Source organism: Meles meles, chromosome 4 (assembly GCF_922984935.1).
Source record: "Meles meles chromosome 4, mMelMel3.1 paternal haplotype, whole genome shotgun sequence".
NCBI lineage: Eukaryota > Metazoa > Chordata > Mammalia > Carnivora > Mustelidae > Meles > Meles meles.
The window spans coordinates 41,924,480-41,950,951 of record NC_060069.1 but is presented as its reverse complement, the minus strand read 5'-3'; the positions used below and the strand labels follow the sequence as shown (position 1 = coordinate 41,950,951).

The following is a 26,472-nucleotide window of genomic DNA, read 5'->3' as shown; positions in this document are numbered from 1 at the left end:
ATCTGAGGACAACACGGTAATTACTCTAAAGTTTAATTCCTCTCCTGCAAGAATTTCAATAAATGTGATTTTATTGCTCTGTGTATTTTAAGTTCCAGCATATTCAGGTTCAGTAAATATCTGCTGAATGAATGCATAGTTGCGTTAAGTCAAAGTCTCGGGAGAGATTAGAAGCTGTGTCAAGAATAACATTCTAATGTGTGTGTTTGGAGGAGGTCAGTGCAGACCCAGGACAGGAAGAGGTGACCTTGTGACCCTGCCCCCATCAAGCCCAAGGACAACAGGGCAGGTGGAGAACAGAGAGTCCTGGGACCTGCTTGACAGTGTGGGTGGCCTGGCATGGTTGTACGTAGTGATGCTTTTGTCCACTTAGACTTCATTGTAACTTAGAATTTTCTAGTTGCAGAAGTAAATCACGTTACTGTAGGTAGGGATTTGGAAAAAATCAAAGCTTAAAGAAGAGGATTAAAAAAAATCATTCAGAATCCTTCCATAGAACGTGCTTCGGCAAAAGTCCTTCCAGTTTCTTATAAAAATCACTCTCTTTCTCATGTACTTAGCCTTTTCTGGGGTATCACTTTAAAGTTTATTGTGATAAAATATATATAACACAAAAGTTACCATTTTAACCACTGGTACATGTACAGTTGCAATTACCATTGTCTGTATATATGTTTTATATGTTGTTCTTTAAAAAAAAAAGATTTTATTTATTTATTTGAGAGACAAAGCAAGAGAGAGAGCACAAGTGAGGGTTGGGGGTAGAGGAGAGGCAGAGGGAGAAGGAGACTCCCCGCCGCGCAGGGAGCCCAATGCGGGGCCCCATCCCAGGACTCTGAGACCATGACCTGAGCCGAAGGCAGACGCTTACCCAACTGAGCCGCACAGGTACCCCTACATTTTACGTGCTGTTCTTTATGAGAACCTCCAACATGACAGACATGCTAAGCATTTCAGGGCTACTGTCAGTAACATTTGCACACTCCAGGCACATAGTTAACTTAATATTATGCCCATTTCGCTGACAATGAGCATGTGGCATAGAGAAGTTAAGTCCCTATGGCAGGTTACAGAGCTGGTAAATGACAAAGCCAGTATTCAGGGAGATCTGCTGGACCCCAAAGTCTATACTCTTACAAGGTTTTGAGCCCTATCTGGAGGAAGGACCCCAGTGGGGGTGGGGATGAACATGTCTCCATGTACCCATTATCTACACGCCAAAACTAACTGAAAAATAGCCAGTTCAAATTTCAAGTTAGGAAAACTCGAAACATTTCCACCCCAACAGAATGGAAATTACATGGTGCTCATTCTCCTTACTTAGTGGGATAATTTATTTGAATGATTATAAAAATATTTATAGGGCTTTCATGAGCTCATCTGTAATCTTCATCTCCCAGACCTATTTTCCACAATCAGGCACCTCAACTTTCAATTCTCCTTCTACAAGGTTATGCAGAAAGCACCTTTGTGGTTCAGGAAGAACAACGGAGTCCCACAGTGGTACGGGGAGCAGCTCTTGCCAGAGCTCAATGGACGACCTCCACGCCCCCACGCTGGAGAACACACTGTTCAAATCACACAGCGAGCCTGAAAAATGAGAAAGCAATCCCGATGATCTATTTTTTTGGAGTTCTTACCCGGGTGGCTTTTGTGTCTGCCACCGACCTCACCCCAATTGTTTCAGAAAAAGGATCTCTTAGTGATAGGATCTAAGACCAGAGCGCACCACCCAGAATCACGTGTGTGAGCTGATGCTCATTCCCTTGAAGCTAGTGATGGTTCTGAGAAAGTCCTTCTCAAATAAGATCGCCAGGCTCTCTCTGGCAGTGGTTTTCCCTAGCTTGGTATGATGTATTATTCTAAGGGGGGGAGGCGGGTGGGGCAGCGTGATGCAGAGTCAGAAACTGTGAGGTAAAGACACCTTCTTCACTCCCTCTTTTTACTCTCATCATGGTCAAAGTCAAAATAAGACGAGTTTTTAAAGCAAAGGAACCTGGGGCGCCTGGGTGGCTCAGTGGTTTAAGCTGCTGCCTTCGGCTCAGGTCATGATCTCGGGGTCCTGGGATCGAGTCCCGCGTCGGGCTCTCTGCTTGGCGGGGAGCCTGCTTCCTCCTCTCTCTCTCTCTCTGCCTGCCTCTCTCCCTACTTGTGATCTCTATCTGTCAAATAAATAAATGGAATCTTAAAAAAAAAAAAAAAAAAAAAAAAAAAAAAGCAAAGGAACCTGAGATGAGCAAAGGGAAATGCTGAGTTTCTGTGAGGCAGAACCCAAAGCAAGGACATATGTGTTCAGTACCCGTGCTTCAGGGCAGGGGGAAGGGACACTCCCTTTCAGAAATTGGCCAAGTCCATCCCACAGGTCAGACACCGCTTGGCCTTTAGGCTGCTCTCCCCTGGGGAAGTCAACCCCTGCATGTTGACATGGCCTGAGGGCAGAGACAGGAGTCAGAAGGAAAAAAGGTGGATGGACAAGGCAGGGGGAGCTATATTGTCAGTTACCTGAGTCAACAGGTGGGCTCTGGGACCACAGGAGAGGTCTGTGAATCCTAAACCAGAATTCAGGGCGGTGGACATAAGGGAAGAGCAAAATTAATCCCAGTAAACCATGGGCTGCAAGGCTACCGGGAGAAGGCAGGTGGACCAGAGCTCCGGGAGGGCCGTGACAACCACAATCAACCTCCTCGGGAGAGTCAGTGCTATTTTAAGAGACAAACAGTGTGACTGTGGTTAAAGATAATCACAGTCAGATGTTGGCAAAAGTAGACAAACATTTCTAGGCCTCTGCTATTTAGGGTATAAACGTGTGTGTGTGTGGATGCCAGGCAGGGCTTATGTTAAGATCTGTGGCGGCACAGGGTTTATGTATGCAAATAAAAGTAATACCCGACAAGAAAAGGCTGCTCCTGGAACTGCTAACCCATCCCATAGCTTCAGGGACAGAGTATGGAACTGCACCAGATTCCAGTATGGTAATAAAAAGTATAACTTGACACAAGGATCCGAATCGAGTTGGGGAGCAGGGTAAGTGGGAGAAAGAGCAGAACACGGAGAGGAAACCAGGATGTAACTTATTACCCACATGCTCCTGGGAGAAAGTTGAATCTCCCTGAGCCTCAGTCTTCTCACCTGTGAGATGTGCAGGCTGACCCCCAGAAGCTGGAGACCAAAGGAGATGCTAGAATCACACATAGTAGATGGCTAGCTATTCCTCATTTCCAGAACATTCCACTCGTACCCAGGACTTTACGTCCTTCCTCGTGCTATTTTCTTTGCCTAACTTCTTAGATGAAGAATATCCCCCCTTCAAGACCGAGCTCCCGTATCCCTTCTTCACAAAGTCGGCACACAACCTCCTCATTCCTCCAGAAGGGCAGGTCATGCTGTCCTCTGGGCACGTACAACCTGAGAGGCAGAGGACGGCAGTTATGCTCTACCTCACCGAGGTTTCTCATTAGATCACAGGGCCCAGAGGTCAACACAGAGGACACATGCTGGCTGCCTCCCCAGTACCCACTTCTCTTTCTCCTTCATAGGAGCATCCCAGATTATCCAGCTTTGTGAGTAGAAACCCTATTCCTCTTCAGTCTCCACCTCCAGCCCCAAGCCCAGAGGTGGAGCCAAAAGTCACCTGTGTCTTTCATTCCGTGGGCCATGGGACCAATTCAAGGATGGGAACATGACCCCACTCAGCAGAGACAGGCCTAAAAGCAGTAAATCTGGGGGACTTTTGACTTCCTTCTTCCCAGCAAACCTGAAGATCTATAAGTGAGTTTCACCATAGCAAAAAATAATCTAAATCCAGCTGGTAATACATTTAACCAAAATGCCAAATTTCTGTTTTTTGCCTAAAATTGATAAATGTGGTGACGGAATACAAGGAGTTCTGACTGGCTGCTGATGACAGAACAGAAATTTCTGACCCATCAACAGCAGACCAGATATTTACCCAAACACAGGCGATAACTGTAGTAACCAAAGACAGACTAATCTGATCTAAGAAGATCAGCTTTGGACGTGAATATAGGATAATAGCATATATTAAACTAATAATTGAATATAAAAACTAATAAATACAAAGATCTTTATAGTGACCTGCTGAAGAATTGCTTAATAACCCCACACACTGCCTCTGGGTATAAGGAGGAGACCTTTTACCTCTTTCTTAATAAAAACTCTCACCCTGAATCAGCCCTAGGACCCACCAGATCAGCAACTTGTTTGAAACAGGGACACTCCTAGCAATCAAAAACTGAGCAAAAGGCTAAGTAATTACAAGTCTAAGTTACGAGTCTGTTTTCCCAGAGAGTTTTGAAAAATATTCACTAATACCCCAAACAATTTAATGGTTCACCGAAAACTACTGCCTTGTAAGTCAGAGAAATATCTGATAACGAGAAAGAATATTATCGTCCATAAATTTACAGAGTGCATTCTACCTGCCAGGGAGCCAGGAGCTATACTAGGTGTCACACAGAGTCCACACCTTTTTTATTTGAATCCTCACAAATACCCTAGGGACAGACACCCGTATTTTCCCAAGGATGCAGATGAAGAAATTGGCATAAAAAAGTTCAGTAACTAGACTAACACAATGCGCTTAGTAAGTGCTAATGCCAGGACAGACCTAGTCGGACCCTCCCTCATCCATGCCCTTCCCTCAGAGACCAGACCTAAAAGAGCAACTTGCCTGCACAACTCCTCTGGTTTACTCACAGCAAATGACAGATGAGCACAAGAGCCCCAACTGGCCCATGCTCCCTCCCTAGTCAAGCCCCTGTTGTGATGGGCATGTTCAAAGATTGCTAGAACCCCAGCTCCAGAAGCCCTGTAACTCCTCTGTAAGCTCTTCTCTCAGCTGCAAGAAGCCAAGGCATTCTGGAAAGACATACATTCAAGGCAGCCTCTCCAAACCTGCTTCTACATTACTTCCAAACTCTTGTTAGTGATCAAACTGAAAAATAAAAATTGTCCTATTGAAGGGGCTCCTGCCTGGTTCAGTTGGTAGATCACATGACTCTTGACCTCAGGGTCATGAGTTCAAGCCCAACACTGGGTGTGGAGATTACTTAAAAAAAAAAAAAAATCCTATTTGAGTCCTAAGCTGATGCCATTCTAAAAATGCCATATTGGGATAACTGGGTGGCTCGCCGGTTAAGGTCAGGTCAGGCCCCTGGGATGGGGCCCCCACATTGGGCTACAGCCTGCTTCTCCCTCTCCCTCTGCTACTCCCCCCAACCCCCGCTCGTGTTTTCTCACTCTTGCTCTCTCTCAAATAAATAAAGAATATCTTTAAAAATGCCTTATATATATATAGATATATGTATGTATGTATATATACATGACATCACATATGTATGTATGAATTTTATGGTACAGGACGCTTATCATGACTATAAATACAAACTAGATGTGTGACTAAATTATAATGAGCTAAATTTTGCTTTGCACTTACACATTTTTGGCATAAAAAATGTGCAAAGGCATTCTACACCTAGAATTACAGACACCGCCCCTGTCCTATGTTTGAGACATGTACCCATTGATGCAGAAAGAGACTCAAGCCAGACAGGTAAACAAGAGTTGAAACCTGTACAACACGAAGTGCAGATCACATCTCGTGAAGCTGGGATCAGTAATTGTGGAAGAAGAGACAAGAGCGAGCACATTAATTGTGGTAGAATGCTTGGCAGGAAGCCACGGTAATTACAAACCCAGGTGAGTTACATCACGGATACTTTATAGTGGGAGGAAACTGAGAGGGTGGAGAATTTGGCTGACCTTCTCCCCAGGAGCCGGCCAAGCTAGCATAAACTCTAATAGTCACCAGGGATGAACATACATCTCCCTGCCCTGAACATCTTCTCTTCCCCCAGGGCTGATCTGGCCTTTTGGGAAGCTCTGCTCACCTTCTCTTTACACTCCTACACACACACACACACACACACACACAGCCCTGAGAACAGTCCAGCTCTGATTTTGCTCTTGCAGCCCTAGCTTGCATATGCTGGCAGAAGGTCATGGTTAAATTTAGACCTGACCACCTCACTGGGAACGGGCTGGGAAACTGGCTGTTTGAAGAGATCCGTAGACACTCTCGTAGAGTTGGCTGCTGCCACTCTAAGGTGGAAGCACTATTTGGTGGTTAGGATGTAAGGTAAATTGAGAAGAGGGTAGAATTTCCTGACCATAGCACACACACAAAGAAAGGAACCTAAAAATTAGAAAGGCTGGAAAAAAAAACCCTTGAAAAGTTATTGAGGTCTTCCCCTGCTTTCATACAGAATCCAAGTAAACAGATTTTTTTTTTTTTTAGATTTTTTATTTATTTATTTGACAGAGAGAGAGGTCACAAGTAGGCAGAGAGGCAGGCAGAGAGAGAGGAGGAAGCAGGCTCCCTGCAGAGCAGAGAGCCCGATGCGGGGCTCGATCCCAGGACCCTGAGATCATGACCTGAGCTGAAGGCAGCGGCTTAATCCACTGAGCCACCCAGGCGCCCCTAAACAGATATTTTTTAAAATCCTTTTGTGAAATGGGAATTGGAAAAGATCTCAGAGTCCCCTGAGTACAGTGTGCCACATGTTGTAGAGTCAAGTCTCCAACATTGCCAAGAGAGGGTCACTTAGCCTCAGTGGAGACCTGCCAGCATGCATGATCAGTGGTGTAACCCTGTGGGAGGCCGCTGAGGGGGATGGCAATGCCTCCGAGCAGAAACTAAGCCAGCTGGGAAAGCCCAAGGTATGGAACAGTGAATGAATCTGGCCCCTTTCCCTGGATTCCAGGGTCAAAATATGTAGGAAGGGGGGCTCTGCTCATAAGAAGAGAGCTCTCCAATTCATGAATTAGGAAGGGAAGGCCTCACCAATGATCCTTTATGGATACAGCACGGGTTTCTCTGGTGTCTGGGGACCAAAGAATGGCACCCAAGCCCTTGAAGGAAGCCAGCTTCACGCAAGGTACCAAAAACATGAACTCTAGAAAACTGTCTGGCCTTATGCTTCTTTTATTCTCCTTCTCTTGTGTTCTCCCATAATATTTAGCAAAACCTTTTGGAAAGGCTCTTTATTTATTTTTTTAAAAGATTTTATTTATTTATTTGACAGACAGAGATCACAAGCAGGCAGAGAGGCAGGCAGAGAGAGAGGAGGAAGCAGGCTTCCCGCTGAGCAGAGCGCCCGTTGCGGGACTCGATCCCAGGACCCTGGGATCACGACCTGAGCCAAAGGCAGAGGCTTTAACCCACTGAGCCACCCAGGCGCCCCTGGAAAGACTCTTTAAACTGGGTCCAGAAGGCAAATAAAACCCATGTGGGGACCAGAAGCATGGTAGTAACAAGACTTTTGACACCTATGTTAGTTTCTCAGACAGGGTTCCTATTGTCCCAATCTAAATTCCACTCCCACCAACAGATACTCTCATGCATGCTCAGAGAACAGTTGGAACAAGGGATGCGCTATCTCTCGCCCCCTCTACACTGCAGTTCATGAAGGCAGGGCCATGTCCACTGTGTTCACTGGCTATGATTTCTGACTATTCCCCAGTCTTGGAGGAGTCAGAAATGACCAGTCCAGGAGACCTTGGCTAATGCCCCTGGAATACTGCGGAGCAGACATACTGGATTCCCCAGGAAGGTTTTGTGGGAACCTGATTAGATGAGAGTACATTGGCTATCCAGACCTGGCTTCAGATTAACCTGACCTTCCAGTTTGCTTGGAAGGTCATAGGAAGGCCCCTTGAGATGTCTCAACAAGGTCTCCTGTATTGACTAGTTCCATTTAGAGACTTCAGGCCCACAGTACAGACCCTGATTTCATTAGAGCCAGTTCCAGGTTCTGGGAATCCAGCTGCAATCTCAGAGCAGTAAAGTTCCCCCAGAATCCCTCCAGACATTTAGAAACACCAGATGTAAGTGGACACCGTGGGGCAGATTTCTACAGGAGAAAATCTAGAGCCGGTGGCTAGGACACAGTTCCAGGAACCTAAGAGTGATTTCGGATTCACAGGGCACCTCAACCCTTAGATTCCTTCCAAGGAGCTGGGTCTCCTCTCAGATCAGATCTAGTGTTCCTACCCTCTGCGTCCCTCCAAAACAAAAGGGCAGGACTAGTCTACATCTCATCACCTCTTCTACAAAAGTACAAGCAGAATGGTACCATTTTATAAATTACCAGTTCATACCTGAGGTAAGTTGCTTCTCTCTTTCAAAGTGCTCTTCTTGTCGATAAAACAGAGATCTTTATGATCTGAGATGCTGTAAAATTCCAGTGTTCGATGATATATAATCAAGACAAGCTATGTATACAGTGATCTCTAGACAAAGAGGGAAATGACGGACAGCACTGTGCTCGGCCAGGCACCTGGTGATGCCTATGAGGACAAACATTAGGATCACAGACGCTGCCTGGAATGATAAAATTGAACACTCACACAGCTTTCAATTAAAGGACAAAGGAGTTCAGCCTGGGGCTCTACACACCCACCTACTCACATCTCCTGCATCTCCATCCCGCCTTGGCCTGCCAAGCTACCCATCTTCCCCCTCAGACTCTGGGCGCCTGCCAGAGGCAATACTACCTCTGTCACATAAAGGAGGAGGGCTGACCAGAAGTCGGTTGGTGGAGGGGTTAGGGGGGTTGGGAGATGGGAGCCTGTTGTCACTCTCTTCCTGCTCAGGACTGTTTTTAGGATCTTCCCAAATTCAGGATCTTCCCTAAAAGTTGGCTTGTCTGAGCTCTGGGGGACAACTTGCAACTGAAGCCCTTGTCTGTCTCCTCACAAACTATGTCACTCAGAAATGAAAATATGTAACTGCTTCCCTTGAAAGTTTCAGTTGGGAAGGCCCATTGGCATCTGGTTCCCCATCAGAGGGACTGCCTCCTCCTGGAATTATGGAGATGGCTGAGAGGAGGGCCTAGCATCGGCCCTTGGGATGGGATGGAAACTTTCTACTCTGGCACATCAGTGTATCATGTACTATGGGCCCTCGGATAGCTCCATTCAACAGAGATGCAGTGCAAACCATAAATGTGAGCCACATACCTAATTTTATTTTTTATATAATATAAAATAATTTTATATAATTTTTATATAATTTAAAATTTTCTAGTTCTCTTGAAAAGTAAAAATAAACAGGTGAAATTAATTTTAACCTATTGTATTTAATCCAATAGCTCCAAAATATTATCATTTCAACAAAAATCAATATCCAAATTATTGAGATTCCCATACAATGTTTTTTTTTGTACTAAATCTTTGAAATCTGGTATGTAATTTGTGGCCTTCAGCATATCTCAACTTGGACTAGCCTCATGTCAATGATGTCCCACATATGGCTAACGGCTACTGAATTAGACAGCACAGCTCTAGAAGGCAGGTCTGACCAGTTTTCTTCTGTGGTCCCCAGCCTGTCCAGGGTGCTCTGCTCTCCCTATATACTCAATCCTTTATTTATTTATTTTTTAAAAAGATTTTTATTTATTTGACAGAGATCACAAGTAGGCAGAGAGGCAGGGGGAAGCAGGCTCCCTGCTGAGCAGAGAGCCCAATGCGGGGCTCAATCCCAGGACTCTGGGATCATGCCCTGAGCTGAAGGAAGAGGCGTTAACCCACTGAGCCACACAGGCGCCCCCTATACTCAGTACTTTAAAAACCCCTTCTTACTTACCCTTTAGGGCCCAGACAGAACCTTGTATCTCCTGAGAAGTGCTCCCACCAGATTTTGCATAATTACTTTATTCAGCCGTCAGGTAGGACCCTGAAGTATCTTTCCTTTTATTGGCTTCAGCAACTATTCCTCCCTCTTTTTTTTTTTTTTTTTTTTTTATTATTTACTGTTTCATATTTATGGAGCAGCTCCCAAGTTGGATGGCAAGATCCTTGAGGGGGTGAAAACATTTTAAATTCTCTACTGTCGCTAGTCCAGTACCTGCCACATGGTATTCAAATATTTAGAGGCCGATACAAGAACTACAAGAACTGCTCAGCTCAGTTTCCCATATGATGAAGGAGCTAATAAAATCATTTGAATGTGACAGTTGACAGTTGGTACAATTCTATGCAGACTTCTACATACTCGGTAATGTAATAATAATCCAACAGTTACATAGAACTTACCAAGTGCCAGTTCTTTTTTTTTTTTTTAAAGATTTTATTTATTTATTTCATAGACAGAGATTACAAGTAGGCAGAGAGGCAGGCAGAGAGGGGAGGAAGCAGGCTCCCTGCTGAGCAGACAGCCCGATGATGCTGATGCGAGGCTCAATTCCAGGACCCTGGGATCATGACCTGAGCCGAAGGCAGAGGCTTTAACCCACTGAGGCGCCCCCCAAGTGCCAGTTCTAAGTGGTTTACTTATGTCAACCCCTCTAAGCCTCGTAGAAATCCCAAGACTAGATTCCTTGATCATCTCCGTTTTTCAGATGAGGAACATGAACAAAGGATTTATATAACTTGTACAAGGTCACACAGATAAAGTAGCAGAGCTGGGATTCAAACTCATTTCGGCTCCAGAGTCCAAGCTCTTAATCATCATGATATATGGCCTCTCAATCTAGCACAGATATAAAATATATTTGTTATAACCTGCATATCAGTATGTAGCCTATGAGTCAAAGGCTCTCAGCCAGGGTGCTCCCTTATATAAAAAGAATTAAGTTAATTCAGAAAATGTAAACAGAAGCAAACAACAGGAGAGACATTAAATTCCTTGGTCTCAGAGGATGTTTCTCATAAATTCTCTTAAGACAAAGAACAGTACACTCTTCCTTTCAAAGGGTGTGAAACAGGGAGTTTAACTGGCAACAAGTAAGTTGTGAAATTCTGGATGCTCTTTGATTCAGGAACTCCATTTCTCGGGATTTATCCTAAGGAAGTAATGAAGGGTGTGCCAAGAATTAACTCTAAGACTTAACTCTGAGACTATAAGCAATAATATAAGTATTGCTTGTAATAGCCAAAATTAGAAACAACCAAAAATAGAGAGAATGAAAATTAAAAAAAAAACAAACCATATTTAGCATGGTTAAATTGTGCATCTGGTATTATACTGATAAACCAGTTCCTTGAATAAAGCAAAAAACCTTGATTTGTGGTATCTGGCTGATCTCAAGGTACCAATGGTTTAACAATCCTCTTTCAAAACTCTGAATATTTAATAGGGGCACCTGGGTGGCTCAGTAGGTTAAAGCCTCTGCCTTCAGCTCAGGTCGTGATCCCAGGGTCCTGGGATCAAGCCCTGCATCAGGCTCTCTGCTTAGTGGGAAGCCTGCTTCCTCCTCTCTCTTTCTTCTGCCTGCATCTCCACCTATGTGATCTCTCTCTCTCAGTCAAATAAATGGATAAAATCTTTAAAAAAAAAAAACAAACCTCTGAATATTTAATAATCCCAACCTGAGCAGAGCTGGCTCTAGCATTTCATTGAAGGCATACAGAAAAACATCATAGAAGTTGTTCAATATATAACATGAAGAAAGTTTATAACACTACTATGTTATATTTCTTTTTTTTTTAAGATTTTATTTATTTATTTGACAGAGTGAGATCACAAGTAGACAGAGAGGCAGGCAGAGAGAGAGAGAGGGAAGCAGGCTTGCTGCTGAGCAGAGAGCCCAATGCGGGACTCGATCCCAGGACCCTGAGATCATGACCTGAGCTGAAGGCAGCGGCTTAACCCACTGAGCCACCCAGGCGCCCCTATGTTATATTTCTGAACAAAAAAAATACATACATGGAAAAAAGGTTAAGAGGATTATTCAAAATGTTACTATGGCTATCACTAGGTAACGAGATTTTATTTTCATTTGTTTATATTTCTAAATGCTTTCCCAATGTTTATATATGATTTTGCTAGGAAAAAAAATAATCAAGACTCTCTTTTCCGGTTACAATAATTTTTAAATACCCTATTTTCAAAGGTATGTCTCAAATAAATAAATAAAAGAAAAATCCCTAGGTCTGCTCAGTGAAAGCAAGTGCACGATCAGTCAGAAGTTGAGGAGTGAGATGATTCCTAATACCACAAAAGAAGAGAAGCGTGAGTGAGAAAAAATATGCACTCGGCACAGTGCACACTGATCTCCTGAGGAATAAATCACACTTTCCTGGTAGAGTAAATCATACCTCCTAACGAAAGGAAAGGGGCAAGGCAGGGAGTGGACATACATAAAACCCAGGACAAGGATCAGTCTGCTGTAGAATCTGGTTCTAGAAAGATCTATTTCTTCACCCAAGGCTCATCCTCATGTTTTTTCACCAAACTTTAAACCATTATATTAAATCAATACTAACAATTGTTGAGTTCAAGTCTTGTCACCAGGGAAATACTTTGGCGCCATTAAAAATATACTGGTGGGGCCCCTGGGTGGCTCAGCTGGTTGAGCTTCCGACTCTTGATTTTGGTTTAGGTCATGATCTCAGGGTCCTGAGATGGAGCCCCAAGTCAGCCTTTTCACTGAGCATGGAGTCTGATTGCCCCTCTCGCTCCCCTTCTGTCCCCCTCACCACCTTCCCCCAAATTAGTCTTTAAGTAAAAAATCTAAAACACACACACACACACACTGGAAATACCTCTACCTGGGAAGATGTTCAAAAGATTAAATGATATCAGGTTATAAAGCAATATATAAAATATGAGCCCATTTATTAAGGGGGTAAACATATAGAAAAGACATATTAAGTAGTTAAGTAGTTGTTTCGAGGTAGTTTACATTATTTAAGTTACACAATTAAAGGATTACTCTATTAAAGTCATTAAAGTCACGCTATTAAAGTTACACTTTTATGTTATTAAAGGATTACACTATTAAAGTTACACTTTTATGGTCTTTTTGTTTGCCTAACTTTTGTTTTTTGTTTTTTTGTTTTTTGTAGTAAGCACAGTTAGAGTAATGAGGAAAACAAAATAAAAAGCAAAGGATCCTTAAACAGAAAGAAGAATGCCACAACTTCCCTTACTGGACCCTGGGGGGCTGTAAAGTTCACGGAATATGTCAGGGATTCCTAACTCCAACCTTGTCTGACAAGTGAAAGTGAGTCATGCAGGGGCCTCCTCCACTTCTCAAAGCAAGAATCCCCAGGGAAGCAGGATGTCTTTTGTTACAGAAAGCTTTTGCTGAAGCTGAGGGACTTGGGGTGGGGTAGATAGGTCTGGGAAAGTTGGAGAGAGGAAAGAAAAAGAGCAAACAAACAAACAAAATCCAAGCCACCTGGAGGGTTTGTTAAAACAAGGCTACTGGGTCTGAGGCAATGGGGCCAAGAATCTGCATTTCTAGCATGTTCCCCAGTGACCAAATTCCTTCAAGAATTTCTGCTCTAAGTAGAGAAAAGAAAGGCACCGCACAGGTGTGAGACTGAGGTCCAAAATTTGTGCTGAAGTGGAATGTTTGTAATTCTTTTTTAATTTTTTTGAAAAGATTTATTTAAGAGAGCACACACACACCTGCGTGTGCACAGGGAGGTGGGGGCACTGTAGTGGCAGAGGGAAAGAACTCAAGCAGACTCCCCACTGAGCACAGATGCTCCAAACTAGGCTCCACATGGGGTTCGATCTTAGCACCCTGAGATCATGACCTGAGCCAAAATCAAGAGTTGAATGCTTAACTGATTGAGCCACTCAGGCACCCCTGCAATTCTTCTTAACAGTGGGTCTTGGTTCCCCTTTGAACAGGGAGTGATATTATCCTTTCTCCATGGGAGCAATATGGTGGTTCTAAAAGCAGGAGGGCAGAAATTGGGAAAGTCCTGAGAGCCTGCTACACCCAGTGCTACAAGAGAACACACACACACACACACACACACACACACACACACACACACGATTACAACTAATCCTGCCCCCCAAGGAAAGCAGATACCTGGAAACAGAAATGTTTTACGAGGTACTGTTTCAATGTAGCAGTAGAAGGGGTTTCCCTTCCTTTCAACTTGACAGTTCCCTCACTGTGGTCACCAGGAAATTGAGAAAAATGTGGAACAACCTGTTCTGTAACTCTGATCTTTGCTCTTTTGCCTGGCTGAGGCCAACCTGGCAACCTTCTTGTTGTCTCCCAGGTGTGACCAGGGCTACCCTCCTTCCAGGAGGTTTAACACAAAAGGCTGCTTGTCAAAAAAAAAAAAAAAAAAAAAAAAAAAAAAAAAAAAAAGCTGCTTGTCAGCTAGGAAAGATATCCTCCATTAGTCACTGGACACACCCGGTGGGGAGCCAAGCTACCCATGTCCCCTATCTACAAGAAGTACCAAGCTTATGGCCAAACCTCAGAGCCTCAGGGGCTGCTGTGGGCAGCAGGTGGTGATTTTTATCTAGACAAAAACAGCCTGGAGAAGAGCAACAAAGTTTGCATACGATGAATATGCAATAAATGCTGGCTGAAGTGAATAGAAAAATGTGTATCATCAGATCATTAGCCAAAATCAAAGGGCAGCCAAGAAGTGGTGTGTTTTACATAAGGTACGTTCTCAGGATCTGAACGTTAATACTGGTCTAGTTATGCTGCAATTCTTGGATCTTGTGTTTTCCCCCAGATTAGAGTAACTCAGGGATGCTTAGGATTCTTGCCAGTATCTTTTTTGGAATGTTCTTTAATGTAACACACAGAGATTGTAATACTAGGAGTGTTATGTGTTTCTTTTTTTAAAATTGGTTTAATAAAAATAAGGAGGAAATCCCTATCATACTTCTAGATCACAAACTTTCTTCCCCCATAGTTACAATGCCACAGAATTGAGGCGCAGTTGACAATGGCTTGAACTGAGGCCATTAAATTGGCATAGGAATGTAGATTTATGGTTTTACCACCCAGAGGACCCTCAAATATTTAGGTAGGAGTCCCCTGAGGATAGGGCCCGTATCTAGTACTACAATTACTATTACCATTAGTAGCGACCTTTTGAAAAAGACTTCATATGCTTTGTGCTATGCTAAGCCCTTTACATACATTATCTTAACTAATCTTCACAACAGCCAAATGGGGTCAGCACCATTAGGATTCCCATCCCCCAGTGCCTAGTGCTGGGCTGGCAGGCAGTCAGCACATAAACATTTGTCAAATGAATTAAAACACTGCGAGCTACATAAAAGCCAGCTCAAAGATAAAATGATAGGAATGCATTTCATTGGTTCATTTCCACCTGAAAGGGTACATTTCAAGAAAAGGGATAAGAAAGGGGGGGAAGGGACCTTCTGAATTAAATTGAACCCGAGGGGAAAATGTGAACAAATATTTACTAAGAACACGTGCACAAGCTGCTCTGGGACAGAGAGAGATGTGACCATCTTTGCCTTCCGTAGTCTTGGGACAGAAGAGGACTTCAAAGCAGACCAGGCAGGTCAAGCTCCAAATGGCTCCAGGCAATGCAGTCATCCCCCAGAACTGCCGATAATCTACAGTCAACACCTAAATTCCAGCCTAGGGATTGCCTCTACCCTTCCTGGTTGGCTCAACCTCATCTGCGCCCGTAGTAGGAGAAACCATATGCCCACGAAGACAATAATCACACTGAGGGAAGAGCACAGGAAAAAGGCTCCAGTTCTGACCTGCTACTAAGTGGCTCTCAGTGTCCTACTCTATCAAAGAAGATCTGTTAAATGATCTCTTACTCTCTGTGATTTAGCCCCTTTATTTGAGAGGCCCTCTCTTGGGTATCAGATCCATGCTTTTTCTAGGGCCCTCCTTTAGGAAAAGTCTAAGAGGGCAGGCCATGCAGACACTCACTCATTGAAAGAGGAGCAGGACTTCATGGATGAGGAATACCTTCAGGGCAGAACTGACCAGGATCAAGATTCTCAAGGGGAACTATCATGAAGGAGAATATCAATAACACCTCTCCGGGGTCAGGTATGACTCCATTAGGGGGCTTGGAAGTGAATCCCCAATGTTCACTTTTATTTTTCAACTTTAAAATCACTTTGCATAAAAATACAGATACAGAGTATGAATTTTTACCTTTTTATTTCACATTAGGACCGACCAACCTGTAGCACATGGAACCACGGGGGTGATGTCTACAGCATTTTTGGTGATTGCAGGACCTACAGCTGTAGCAGAGGAGGGCTATTTGGGTTCTGTTTCCAGTTTCCACCTCATCCCACCAAACCCAAACACTCCTATTTCTACAAGGGACATACAGTTGGCAGTCAGTACTGTCATCCAGGTAATAACTGACATCCTTCTTGCTACTCCCTAGTCAGAGAATCAGATAGGGGAAAGGAAACAGGATTTGGGTTAGGGGCCGTTGGTGTGTGTGTTAATTCTCCCCATGTCTGGGTATCTCCCCAGGAGGCAGAAAAACCAAGAGATACACTGGAAAAATATACATGCTAAATGGTTGATTCCGCTTTCTTTGTGGTACAGGTATGTCCCAGGAGATGAAGAAACAGAAGAGTATGCGCATTAAGGCCCCAAGGATTTTTGTGCTTTTGTGGAGCGGTGAATTAAGTCACTAATAGTGCATGTCACAAGGGTTTCTCTTTGAGGTTACCAGCACCTTTCTGAAGGAACTTGATGTCATGCTTTCACACGTCAAATTCAGTCTATAAAATAAGCTGTATTCATTTATAGGCCAAAGAATAGACATTCGCATCAAGTCATGAGGTCCCTGCGCAGTCATTCTGGGAAGAGGTGGGGGAAAAGAGAGCTTACAGCTGACGATGACGTGGGATGCCCTGCAAAGCCCCACAGCCCTTACCCCGGCCCCATGATGTCAGACTCCGGCTGGAACCCAACTGCCCTTGTGGTGAAAAAACCATGGGAATGTGATCCGAGCGCCTCCCCTCTCGGCTGATTCAGTCCGGTTCAGTCACCGCTCCTTCCTCTCTTTCTGAGAGACTCAGATGCCTGAACTGGGCACTTGCATCATAAACGGGGACACACAGTGGCACGTGGGCTTGAGATGCAGGGCAGTAGTAACAGTAATAAACAAATATAAATAAACCCTGGGCATACTGTGGAGAAGCAGAGGAGGACAGTGATCGGGCAGGGTTTCCAAGAAAGGACTTTGGTCCACACACCCGAAGTTAATTACAAGTGGACTAGAAAATTAAAGGCTCTAAAACTGGCTTTCACCTAGCAAGGTCAGAAAAAATGTCTGGGCTCCATGATCTTAGAAGTCACAAATTCCAGTCTGTAGCACAGAACTTAGCAATATCCTGGTGATTTCCATTCCTTTTTGTCTCTGAAACAAGGTGCTTTTTAAAAATTTAAGATAACTGAAGAAGAATCCAGAGCTGACCCACTTCTTCCAGCTTAAAGGAAAGTCTAAGTAGCCAGAGCAATCCCGAAACTTCCCACAAAGTGTGACATCAATGATTAATCAGCCTTCAGACACATATACATGCTATTAGCCCCTATTTGGCCCTTTTTCACTTCCAAAAAGGCAGTTATAAATGTATTTGCTATCTTTCTTCCTTTTCACCTCATCTCTGTTTTCATCTTACCCCAGGTTTTCAGTTTTCCTGCCCTTCTGCACCAATTTCAGAGGAGGGAAGAAAGATCACCTTGCATCGAACCCCTTTACCATCCTTATACTCACTAGAACCAAAACCCAAGAGAGACAATGAGATAGTAGCTTTCCTCACTTTTCCAAATCAAAAGACAGGCTCAACTAGTTTCTCCCACATTTTCCTCAAATATGATATTTAAAGACCACACAGCTCCATCACTAAGACCTTGACTCTCAACCGTGTGCTAACAATTACAACCACTTAGGGTTCACCAGAGAAAGTCCAGTATGCCTCACTTAGCTTTAGGTTGGCCAAAAATAGCCAGAACATTCTACTTCCTCTTTTCCTCAGACTTCAGAAGGTCTTTTCTTAGATTTTTCCTCTGCCCTTTGAATTCTGAGTGACCGGAAGCCAGCGGGGGGAAGACCCCTAGACTTGGGAACTGTAGTAGTGGGTTCCGACCCTCCGGTTTCAGAGCGCAGCTCCTGGAGCAGGACAGCCAAGTTCTCTAGGGAGAAGAGAGAGAGGCCAAACAGCCAGCTGCCCTTATTGAAAAGGGGAAGCTGCCTTTCAATTGTATGAAGTCTGTACAACCAGAGGAACTGGTTCAACTGAAAAGAGAGGCTGCAGTCCCGGGCGGCGCTGCCCTCCATGCCCGCCAACCTCTCACACTTCTCTGAGCCCTTCTCCGTGTTGCAACTAGGCAACTAGGCAAGTTTCCGGGGCTCTGGGCAAGGTGTTCAAACTCAGTATAAGACCTATCTTTGCAGTCAGCTTCCGAATAGAATAGATGCCTCTAGTCTCCACTGGGCTCTCTCTTTTCTGTTAGAGCAGACCTAAAGAGCCTCAGCATAGTGCCGCATACCTCATACACAATCGTGATCTCCCTGCCCAGCTGAGGCCCAGGGTTCTTTAAAGGGTGGCTACCTCGCTGCCCCCCATCTTCCTCAGATCTGAGCCCCAGCTTGCCATCTTCACATCTCACATCTGGGAAGGAGTCTGGAGGAAAGTGGGAGAAGGTGACTAGGGACCCACCTCTGTTACTCTCCTTTCCCTTTTCAAGCAGCTTTCATTGCTTGGGTCTCTTGCTTCCCTCAATCTTCAGCTGAGGGTCATTGGTCTCCTCCTGCTCTGGCTCTGGCTCCTGCAACACCCCCTTTTCTCCCACACCCCCTCTGCAAGCCGCAGAGCCTACAGCCACTGCTTTCCCAGTCCTGCAGGCTGGAGGCTGGCTCCCCCAGCCCCCATCTCCTAGGCCCCGGAGCAGGAGGGGCAGCTGGGGCCATACACAGAGCCAAGGGATGAGAGAACCCAGAAGAATTCCTCTGCAGGCAAATTGGGGCTGCCACACATCTGGATTCAAGCAGGCCCCTGCAGGGGCTTTAGAAAAAGCACTACCCAAGTCCCCGAATTCTGCCTTTTGACAGGAAATGGGCTCCCAAGAAATCCTGCTTGGAAACCCTTCAGTCCTCAGAGCAATCCCACCCACTCAGAGATTCTCTTTGGCCATTTCCTGCCTTCTCTCCCTTTTAATGTTCCCTTCCTTCCATTCCCAGCCTTGGTTTTGAATGTTTCTGAACTAGACTTAGATTCTGGTGAGGGTCCCAGGCCTTCTATGATTTCTTCTCCATCCGAATTCTGGCTTTTAGAGCTGGCTACCACGAAGTTCCAGGCTGTTCTAATTAAATGCAGAGACCGAAAGGCTAATGCTGGCATTATGAACTGGGAAAATGTCCTTCGGCTTTAATTAGTTGTTGTAGCCTTCTATCAGCTTAGGGTAAAGAACTTGTCAGGGTTCTGCTCTGTGTGTGGCGTAGATGAGGATGATTAAGGGTTCTTTGGATGAAGTTTATTTATCAGTAACTCAGAGAGAAAGTTCTATTAGGACTTTGTTAAATGAGGATGAAGCCTGAGACGGGGAGCATTGTAAATGGGGGTGGAGGGGAATTTCACCCCAAGAGGTGAAAGTTAAAAAGGGTGAATATCAAGTGAGGGGCTGTATTCTCCCTTCTAATCACACAGAAACAAAACCTCTCTTCCCCCACCCTCTAAGCTGAAATGTTAAAGTGACAGGAACAGCTTTAGGAACATATGGGCACTCTGCCTAGGAAAAGTCCCATTTCTTTTTCAGGAGAGGCTCCACAATTGATAACCTTCTCTCTGTGACCCTTCTCACCATCTTGTTTTGCAGGCTGATTTTGGGGAAATTAGTTGCTTCCTGCCATCTCCTCAACAACATTAAAATTAGCAGAAAAATTAAATACAGGCCTAATTGGGTACACAGAGAGTTCTTGGTTAATTAATGAGCCCAGCTCAGGCCCAGAGCTGCAAACCCAGCGAGCCTGCGAAAGCCCCAGCAGAGAAAAGCAAAAAGCCCGCTGCAGTCCCAGAAGAAAATTGTCACTTGGCAAAAATAGTTCCCAGTGTAGAGACAAGTGTCAAACACATTCCTATAGCTAGGAGTCACTAGTTAATCCCTCAGCTGAGATCCATATGTAAATGAGAGCAGGGAAGTGCGCCTCGGCCACTACAGGGACACACAGCTGCGGGGGCCCGAAGGGAGGCTCCCCCACACAACTCCCCTCCCCCCGCCCCCCGCAGGCTGGCGTCCTGACATCCAAAGTCGCTGACAAGTAAGTGACTGAGATGCCAAACTGCAGCTCCGCATCCAAGTCAGAAGCTCCCCGCCGGCGAGCCCGCTTTCTGCTGGGGACAAGGACGCGAACGCGGGACCCAGCGAACCCCCTCGGCCGCGCCCCCCCCCCCCACTCCTCCCTCCTCCCCCGCCGGCCCGGGCTTTGCTAAAGGAAGGCGCGAACGGCGACAGCACTCACCTCTGCAAGGGAGGCAACAGCAGCACTTCACGAAGAGCCACCCCAAAGAGGGACCTCGGGTGTAAGCCCGGTCGCCGCCCTTCATGCTGCCTCCTGGCCCCAGCGCTCCGGCATGGCCCACGCCGCCGGCAGCGGGTGGGAGCGCGGCGGGCAAGAAACTTCAGCGCCGCGGCCGCGAGCCAGTTCCCTCCCTGTCCCCGCCGCGAGGCCGCCGCTCTTTCTGGGAGCCAGAGCCACTTTGGGGAGGAGGGGCGGGGTGCCGGCGGCGAGGGAGGGCCTCAGGGGGCGGAGTTCCAAAGTCCAGCTGTGCGCGGGAGTCCCCGCCAGCGGCCGGGCTGTGGACGCTGGGGGCCCGGGCTGGGGTACCCACAGCCTCCGCACACAACAGGTGCTTAGGGGCTCCTCCTTGCGCGCAGTTTCCCGTCCTCAGCTTTGGCTTAGCGTATACAACCAGAGGAGGCCGAAGCGGTAGGAGAGGAGCGGATTTAGAAGGTTCAAGACTCTAATGCCTTTCCTCTCTCACAGATGCCCCTTCTCCTTCACCCAGTCTCGGAAAATGGACCGCTTCCTCTGCATTGAAACACCTTCACTTAACTCTTTTCTTGCCCTCCTTTTACTACTTAATGCTCATCATGATAATAGCGCCTGAGTTTTTTTTTATAGGCTCCCGGCCCATAATAATGTTAGGCCAAAGCACTCCGGATTTGAAATCGCAAGCCCCAAATTCAAAGCTGTTTTGTTGCCTACTAACTCTCTGACCTTAGGCAAAGACACTTCACTTTTTTGATCGTCGAGTTCCTCATTGAAAAAGTAAATAAATAAAAGGAGGAGAAAGGATTGTTAACAGGATTGCTAATAGAATTTTAAAAGACATATGCATGTAAGCACCTGTTAGACATTTAATAGTTCATTTGGGTGAATGCCTACAGAGAAACTCCAAAGATATTACTCAGGGTGGAGGAAGACTTCCACTTACCATCTCCCCACCCACACTGGGTCTATCATTCCCTTCCTTATATCCCTAAGCTTTTCTTTTAAAATATTTTTCCGGGTGCTCCGTGGGTTAAAGCTTCTGCCTTCGCCTTCGGCTCAGGTCATGATCCCAGGGCCCTGGGATCGAGTCCCACATCCGGCTCTCTGCACAGCGGGGAGTCTGCTTCTTCCTCTCTCTCTCTCTGCCTGCCTCTCTGCCTGCTTGTGATCTCTAAATAAATAAATAAATAAATAATCTTAAAAAATATTTTTCATATTTCATGGGCACACTTACACCCCTCACTCGTACCAGGAAGCCCACCGGCCTCACACCCACAGGATCCTCCTATGAACCACTGTGTTTATCACTCACAGGTCATCTCTCCCATTCTTTCGTATCCAGATTTAGGTTTCTGGAACCATCCCACACTCATAAAGTAGAGAAGGACTATCAAGCAGAAAAAAGGGAAATCTGTGAGAAGGATTAAAAAACCAGAAACTGACCACTCAGGTAACCAATTCCCACCTACAAGAAAGACAGCCAGGGGCCAAGCCTTTTAGGAGTTACCAGGATTTGGGCTTCCTCTCTCAGTTTGAACCATGTTTAGATCTGGGTGTTGCAGCATCTACCACACAGCTGGGACGCAGCAGATGCTCAGGAAATAACAGCAGCACAACTTAATGAATAACAGTAGCAAACATGTATTGAGCATTTATTTGTGCCAGGCCATGTCTTAATTGCTGACTCATTTATGCGTGCACACACACAGAGAAACACACAACCCTTAAAATGTAGGGTCCTCTTCCATAATGCAGGAAACTGAATGAATGAACCATGATGAGGCTTTGATGATTTGAGTCTAAAGAGAAGTTCTAAAAAGCTTCCCCCCATAGGAACAGTAGGACCCAGAGTCAAAATCTTACTTTTAGTTCTGACACTTCCACCTCCCTGATAGCCTCTCCTGGTGAGGATTATATGAGAATCTCATTGTTAAGTAGGAAATGTGCCCTGGCGCTCCACATGCAAAACAGAGAACTAAAAGTTCCAATTGCTCATGCAACCCGCATTCCAGATTTCTGATTTGCCGATCATCCTGACTGTAGTCAGTCTTATCTCTTCAGCCTCAATGAATTCAGGATCACAGTTATCCTGGGTTCCAGTTCTGACCTACGGCAACCAACACATACTGCTGTCCAGTTCTCTCTTCTGTATCACCAAAAACAAAAGCCATTTGGTTGTCCTTGCCAGCTCAGGGCAGAAAACTGGCTAGGACCTCAGCCCTTCTAAAAGTGAGCTTTATTTGCCTGTGATCCCCTGCATAGGGGCCATGATACAAGAGTCTATATTTAGTCCAGCCACCTAATCCACCTCTCTGGATACTTCTGGGGCATTCTGACAGGAATTGAAAGATGCTTCAAAATTTCTTGGTAACCACTTATTTTTTCACTTAAATCTTCCTTCTGGTCCTTTGTGTTCAGGTAACACTGATCATTTTTCTGTCATAATCCTTTGCAAGAGGCTGGTGACATCATCTTGCAGAAACTGGCTTGAGTTTGATGTTTGTGGAAGACCCAGCCCTTACTTCAGAGATTACAGTATGAGTAGACCCTAAAGTAGTCTTAGTCTCTATGAAAAGAATCCATCAGACATTTGTCCACAGGTCCTTATAACTTGAGAATCCACCCTACTCTCAAAGGCATAACACATTAGGACCACCTACTCATCTTAAGTTGATGTGGTCAACACATTTTGGCCATCCTGGAGATTCACTCAGGTGTTGGGCACCAATAACTCAGAGTCCCATCGCCATCCTCATGCGCCTTCCAGAATGAGCCCAGTGTTGTCTACAACCCAGCAAGGAAATCTTGAACACCAATGGGACACTGACCCATGGCAGACTATTAAATAATTCAACAAATACTTTTTGAATGCCTACTATATGCCAGGTTCTGTTCTAGGTACTAGGTCTACATTGGTGAACAAAACCAATCCTAGTCCTTGTGGAGCTAGTTGCTAAGATAGACTCACCATAAACGTGAAAGAAAAGGGAATCAACATCAGATATGTGACCAAGTTTTGAGTTGAGGGATTTCAGAAAATAGATGTCTGATTCTTCTAATCTGCATCTAGCTGTTTTATGGTAATTTCCTCAGGACAATTTAAGGGGGAAGGTAGGGCAATGGTTATTAAACACAGAATCATAAGAGAAACTTTAAAAAAAATCTAGGCATTCATGTATAAAAAACTCACAGCTAGTACCATATTCAATGGTGGAAAACTGAGAGCTTTTCCCCTAAAATCAGGAACAAGACATGGGTGTCCACTCTCATCATTTTTATTCAATATGGTACTGGAAGTCCTGGCCACAGCAATCAGAAAAGAAAAAGAAATAAAAGGCGTCCAAATGGATAAAGAAGTAAAACTTTCACTATTTGCAAATGACATGATACTATATGTAGGAAACCCTAAAGACTCCACCCCAAAACTACTAGAACTGATAAATGAATTTGGTAAAGTTGCAATATACAGAAATCTATTGCATTTCTATATACTAATAATGAAGTAGCAGAAAGAGAATTAAGGAAACAGTCTACTTACAATTGTGCCAAAAATAATAAAATACCAAGGAATAAACTTAGGCAAGGAGGTGAAAGCTCTGTACTCTGAAAGCTATACAACAAAGATTAAAGAAATGGAAGATGACACAAATGGAAAGATAACCCATGCTCATGGTTTGGGAGAACAAATATTGTTAAAATGTCCATATTATCCAAAGCAACCACAGATTTAATGTAATCCCTATCAAAATACCAGCAGCATTTTTCACAGAACTAGAACAAATAATCCTAAAACCTGTATGGAACCACAGAAGACCATGAATAGCCAAAGCAACCCTGGAAAAAAAAACCAAAAAAACAAAAAAACAAAGCTGGAGGTATCACAATCCCAGATTTCAAGATATACCACAAAATTGTAGTAATCAAAACAATATGGTACTGGCACAAATATAGATACATAAATCAGTGGAACAGGATAGAAGCCCAGAATAAACCCATGATTACACAGTCAATTAATATTCAACAAAATAGGCAAGAATATGCAATGAGAAAAAGACAGTCTCTTCAACAAATGGTGCTGGGAAAATTGGACAGCTACATGTAAAAGAATAAAATGGAATCATTTTTTTACACCATATAAAAAAATAAACTCAAACACCTAAATGTAAGACCTGAAACCATGCAAATCCTAGAAAAGAACACAGGTAATAATTTCTTTGTCATTGGCTGTAGCTACATTTTTCTAGATACATCTCCTAACACAAAGGAAATCAAAGCAAATATATATTGGGAATACATAAAAATAAAAAGCTTCTGCACAGCAAAGGAAACAGTTAACAAAACAGAGACAACCTACTAAATTGGAGAAGATATTTGCAAATGATATAGCTGATAAAGGGTTAGTATCCAAAATACATAAAGAACTTAATCAACTCAACACCAAAAAAAAAAAAAAATCCACAAATAATCCAATTAAAAAATGGGCAGAGGACATGAGAGGACATTTCTCCAAAGAAGACATCCAGATGGCCAGCAGACACATGAAAAGATGCTCAACATCAGTCGGTATCAGGGAAATGCAAATCGAAACTACAATGAGATACCACCTCACACCTGTTGGAATGGTTAGAATCAAAAACATAAGAAACAACAGGTGTTGGCAAGGATGTAGAGAAAAAGGACCTCTTGTGCACTGTTGGTGGGAATGCAAACTGGTGCAGCCACTATGGAAAACCATATGGAGTTTCCTAAAAAAATTAGAAACAGAATTACAGTATGAACCAGTAATTCCACTAATTGGTATCTACCCAAAGAATACAAAAACACTAATTCAAGAAGATATATACATCCCTAAGTTTACTGCAGCATTATCAATGGCCAAATTATGGAAGCAGCCAGGTGTCCATCAATAGATGAATGGATAAAGATGTGGAGATATGTGTGTATGTGTGTGTATGTCAACCATAAAAAAGAATGATATTATGCCATTTGCAACAACCTGGCTGGATTTAGGTAGTATAATGCTAAGTGAAATAAGTTAGTCAGAGAGAGACAAGTATCACAAGATTTCATTCTACCAGATGGGAGATGGCGGGGGGGGGGGGGGGGGATGATGGGTGAAATAGGTGATGGGGATTAGAGAGTAATCATCATGAGCACTAGGTAATGCATAGAACTGTCGAATCGCTATACTGAACACCTGAAACTAATATAACACTGTTGATTTTATGGGAATTAAGATAAAACAATTCTAGGCATTAGATTTTTTTTTTATTGCTGGTTTTTTTTTTCTAAAGATTTTATTTATTTATGACAGAGAGAGATCACAAGTAGGCAGAGAGACAGGCAGAGAGAGTGAGAGGGAAGCAGGCTCCCTGCTGAGCAGAGAGCCCGATGCGGGACTCAATCCCAGGACCCTCAGATCATGACCCGAGCCGAAGGCAGCGGCTTAAACCACCGAGCCACCCAGGCGTTGTTGTTGTTCTTAAGGCCCCCATAGGTGATGCCAGGGTGGAACTAAGTTTAAGAAGTGATGCCTAGGTCTTCCTCCCCCAATCTCCTACTAGAGATTCATATTAATTCACTTTGGGTGTATCTTTACTTTAGTAGTCTTAAAAGTTCCCCAGGTGTTTGTAACATGTAGCATAGTTTGGGAACCAGTAGTGCAGTGTTTTTCAGACTTAAGTATGTATCAGAATTACCTAGAGGGTGAGTTAAAGCACAGATGATTGGGCTTTACCCCCAGAGTTTCTGATTCAGTAGGACTGGGGTGGGGCATGAGAATTCGCATTCCTATAGGTTACCCAGAATGCTGACGTTGGTACAGGGGTCACACTTTGAGAACCACTAATGTAGACAATTTTCCCCATGTGTTTGCAATCTATGACCCTTCTTTTTGTAACAGCATCTTGGTTTTTCTTTGAGGAAGCAGCCCTCCATTCTCAGACCACATTTTTGGGTATACTGACATCCTTCCCTGTCCACCCTCCACTCGAAGCACGGGTCCATGAACCTGGGCTCAGCCAGTCAGTCACAGGGACTGATTCAAATTTAACAAATGACCCAATTTTAGCCAAGGAGCATAAACCGTGAGAGCTTAACAAGAAGTCCTGGGAGGGCAGCAATCTCTTCCCACGAGATTTCTAAGTTGGTGTAATGTTAGCCTGAAGCAGC

The 26,472-nt window shown here is 44.4% G+C and overlaps 1 protein-coding gene across 22 annotated transcripts in view; it reads right to left on the bottom strand.

The window, feature by feature from the left end:
* Positions 1 to 26,472, bottom strand: part of KALRN (kalirin RhoGEF kinase) — a 672,007-nt gene that overhangs the window by 99,647 nt on the left and 545,888 nt on the right. For 4 of the 22 annotated variants that reach the window (XM_046002942.1, XM_046002944.1, XM_046002943.1 and 1 more), the window contains exon 1: positions 20,269 to 20,517. The exons of 14 other annotated variants lie outside the window; for them this stretch is intronic. In XM_046002942.1, coding sequence (XP_045858898.1) covers positions 20,269 to 20,353 — 85 coding nt within the window. In that variant the 5' untranslated portion in view covers positions 20,354 to 20,517. Of the gene's footprint in view, positions 1 to 20,268; positions 20,547 to 26,472 lie in introns of those variants that run through there. 4 more of the 22 variants (XM_046002948.1, XM_046002946.1, XM_046002940.1 and 1 more) reach the window with 4 other exon arrangements.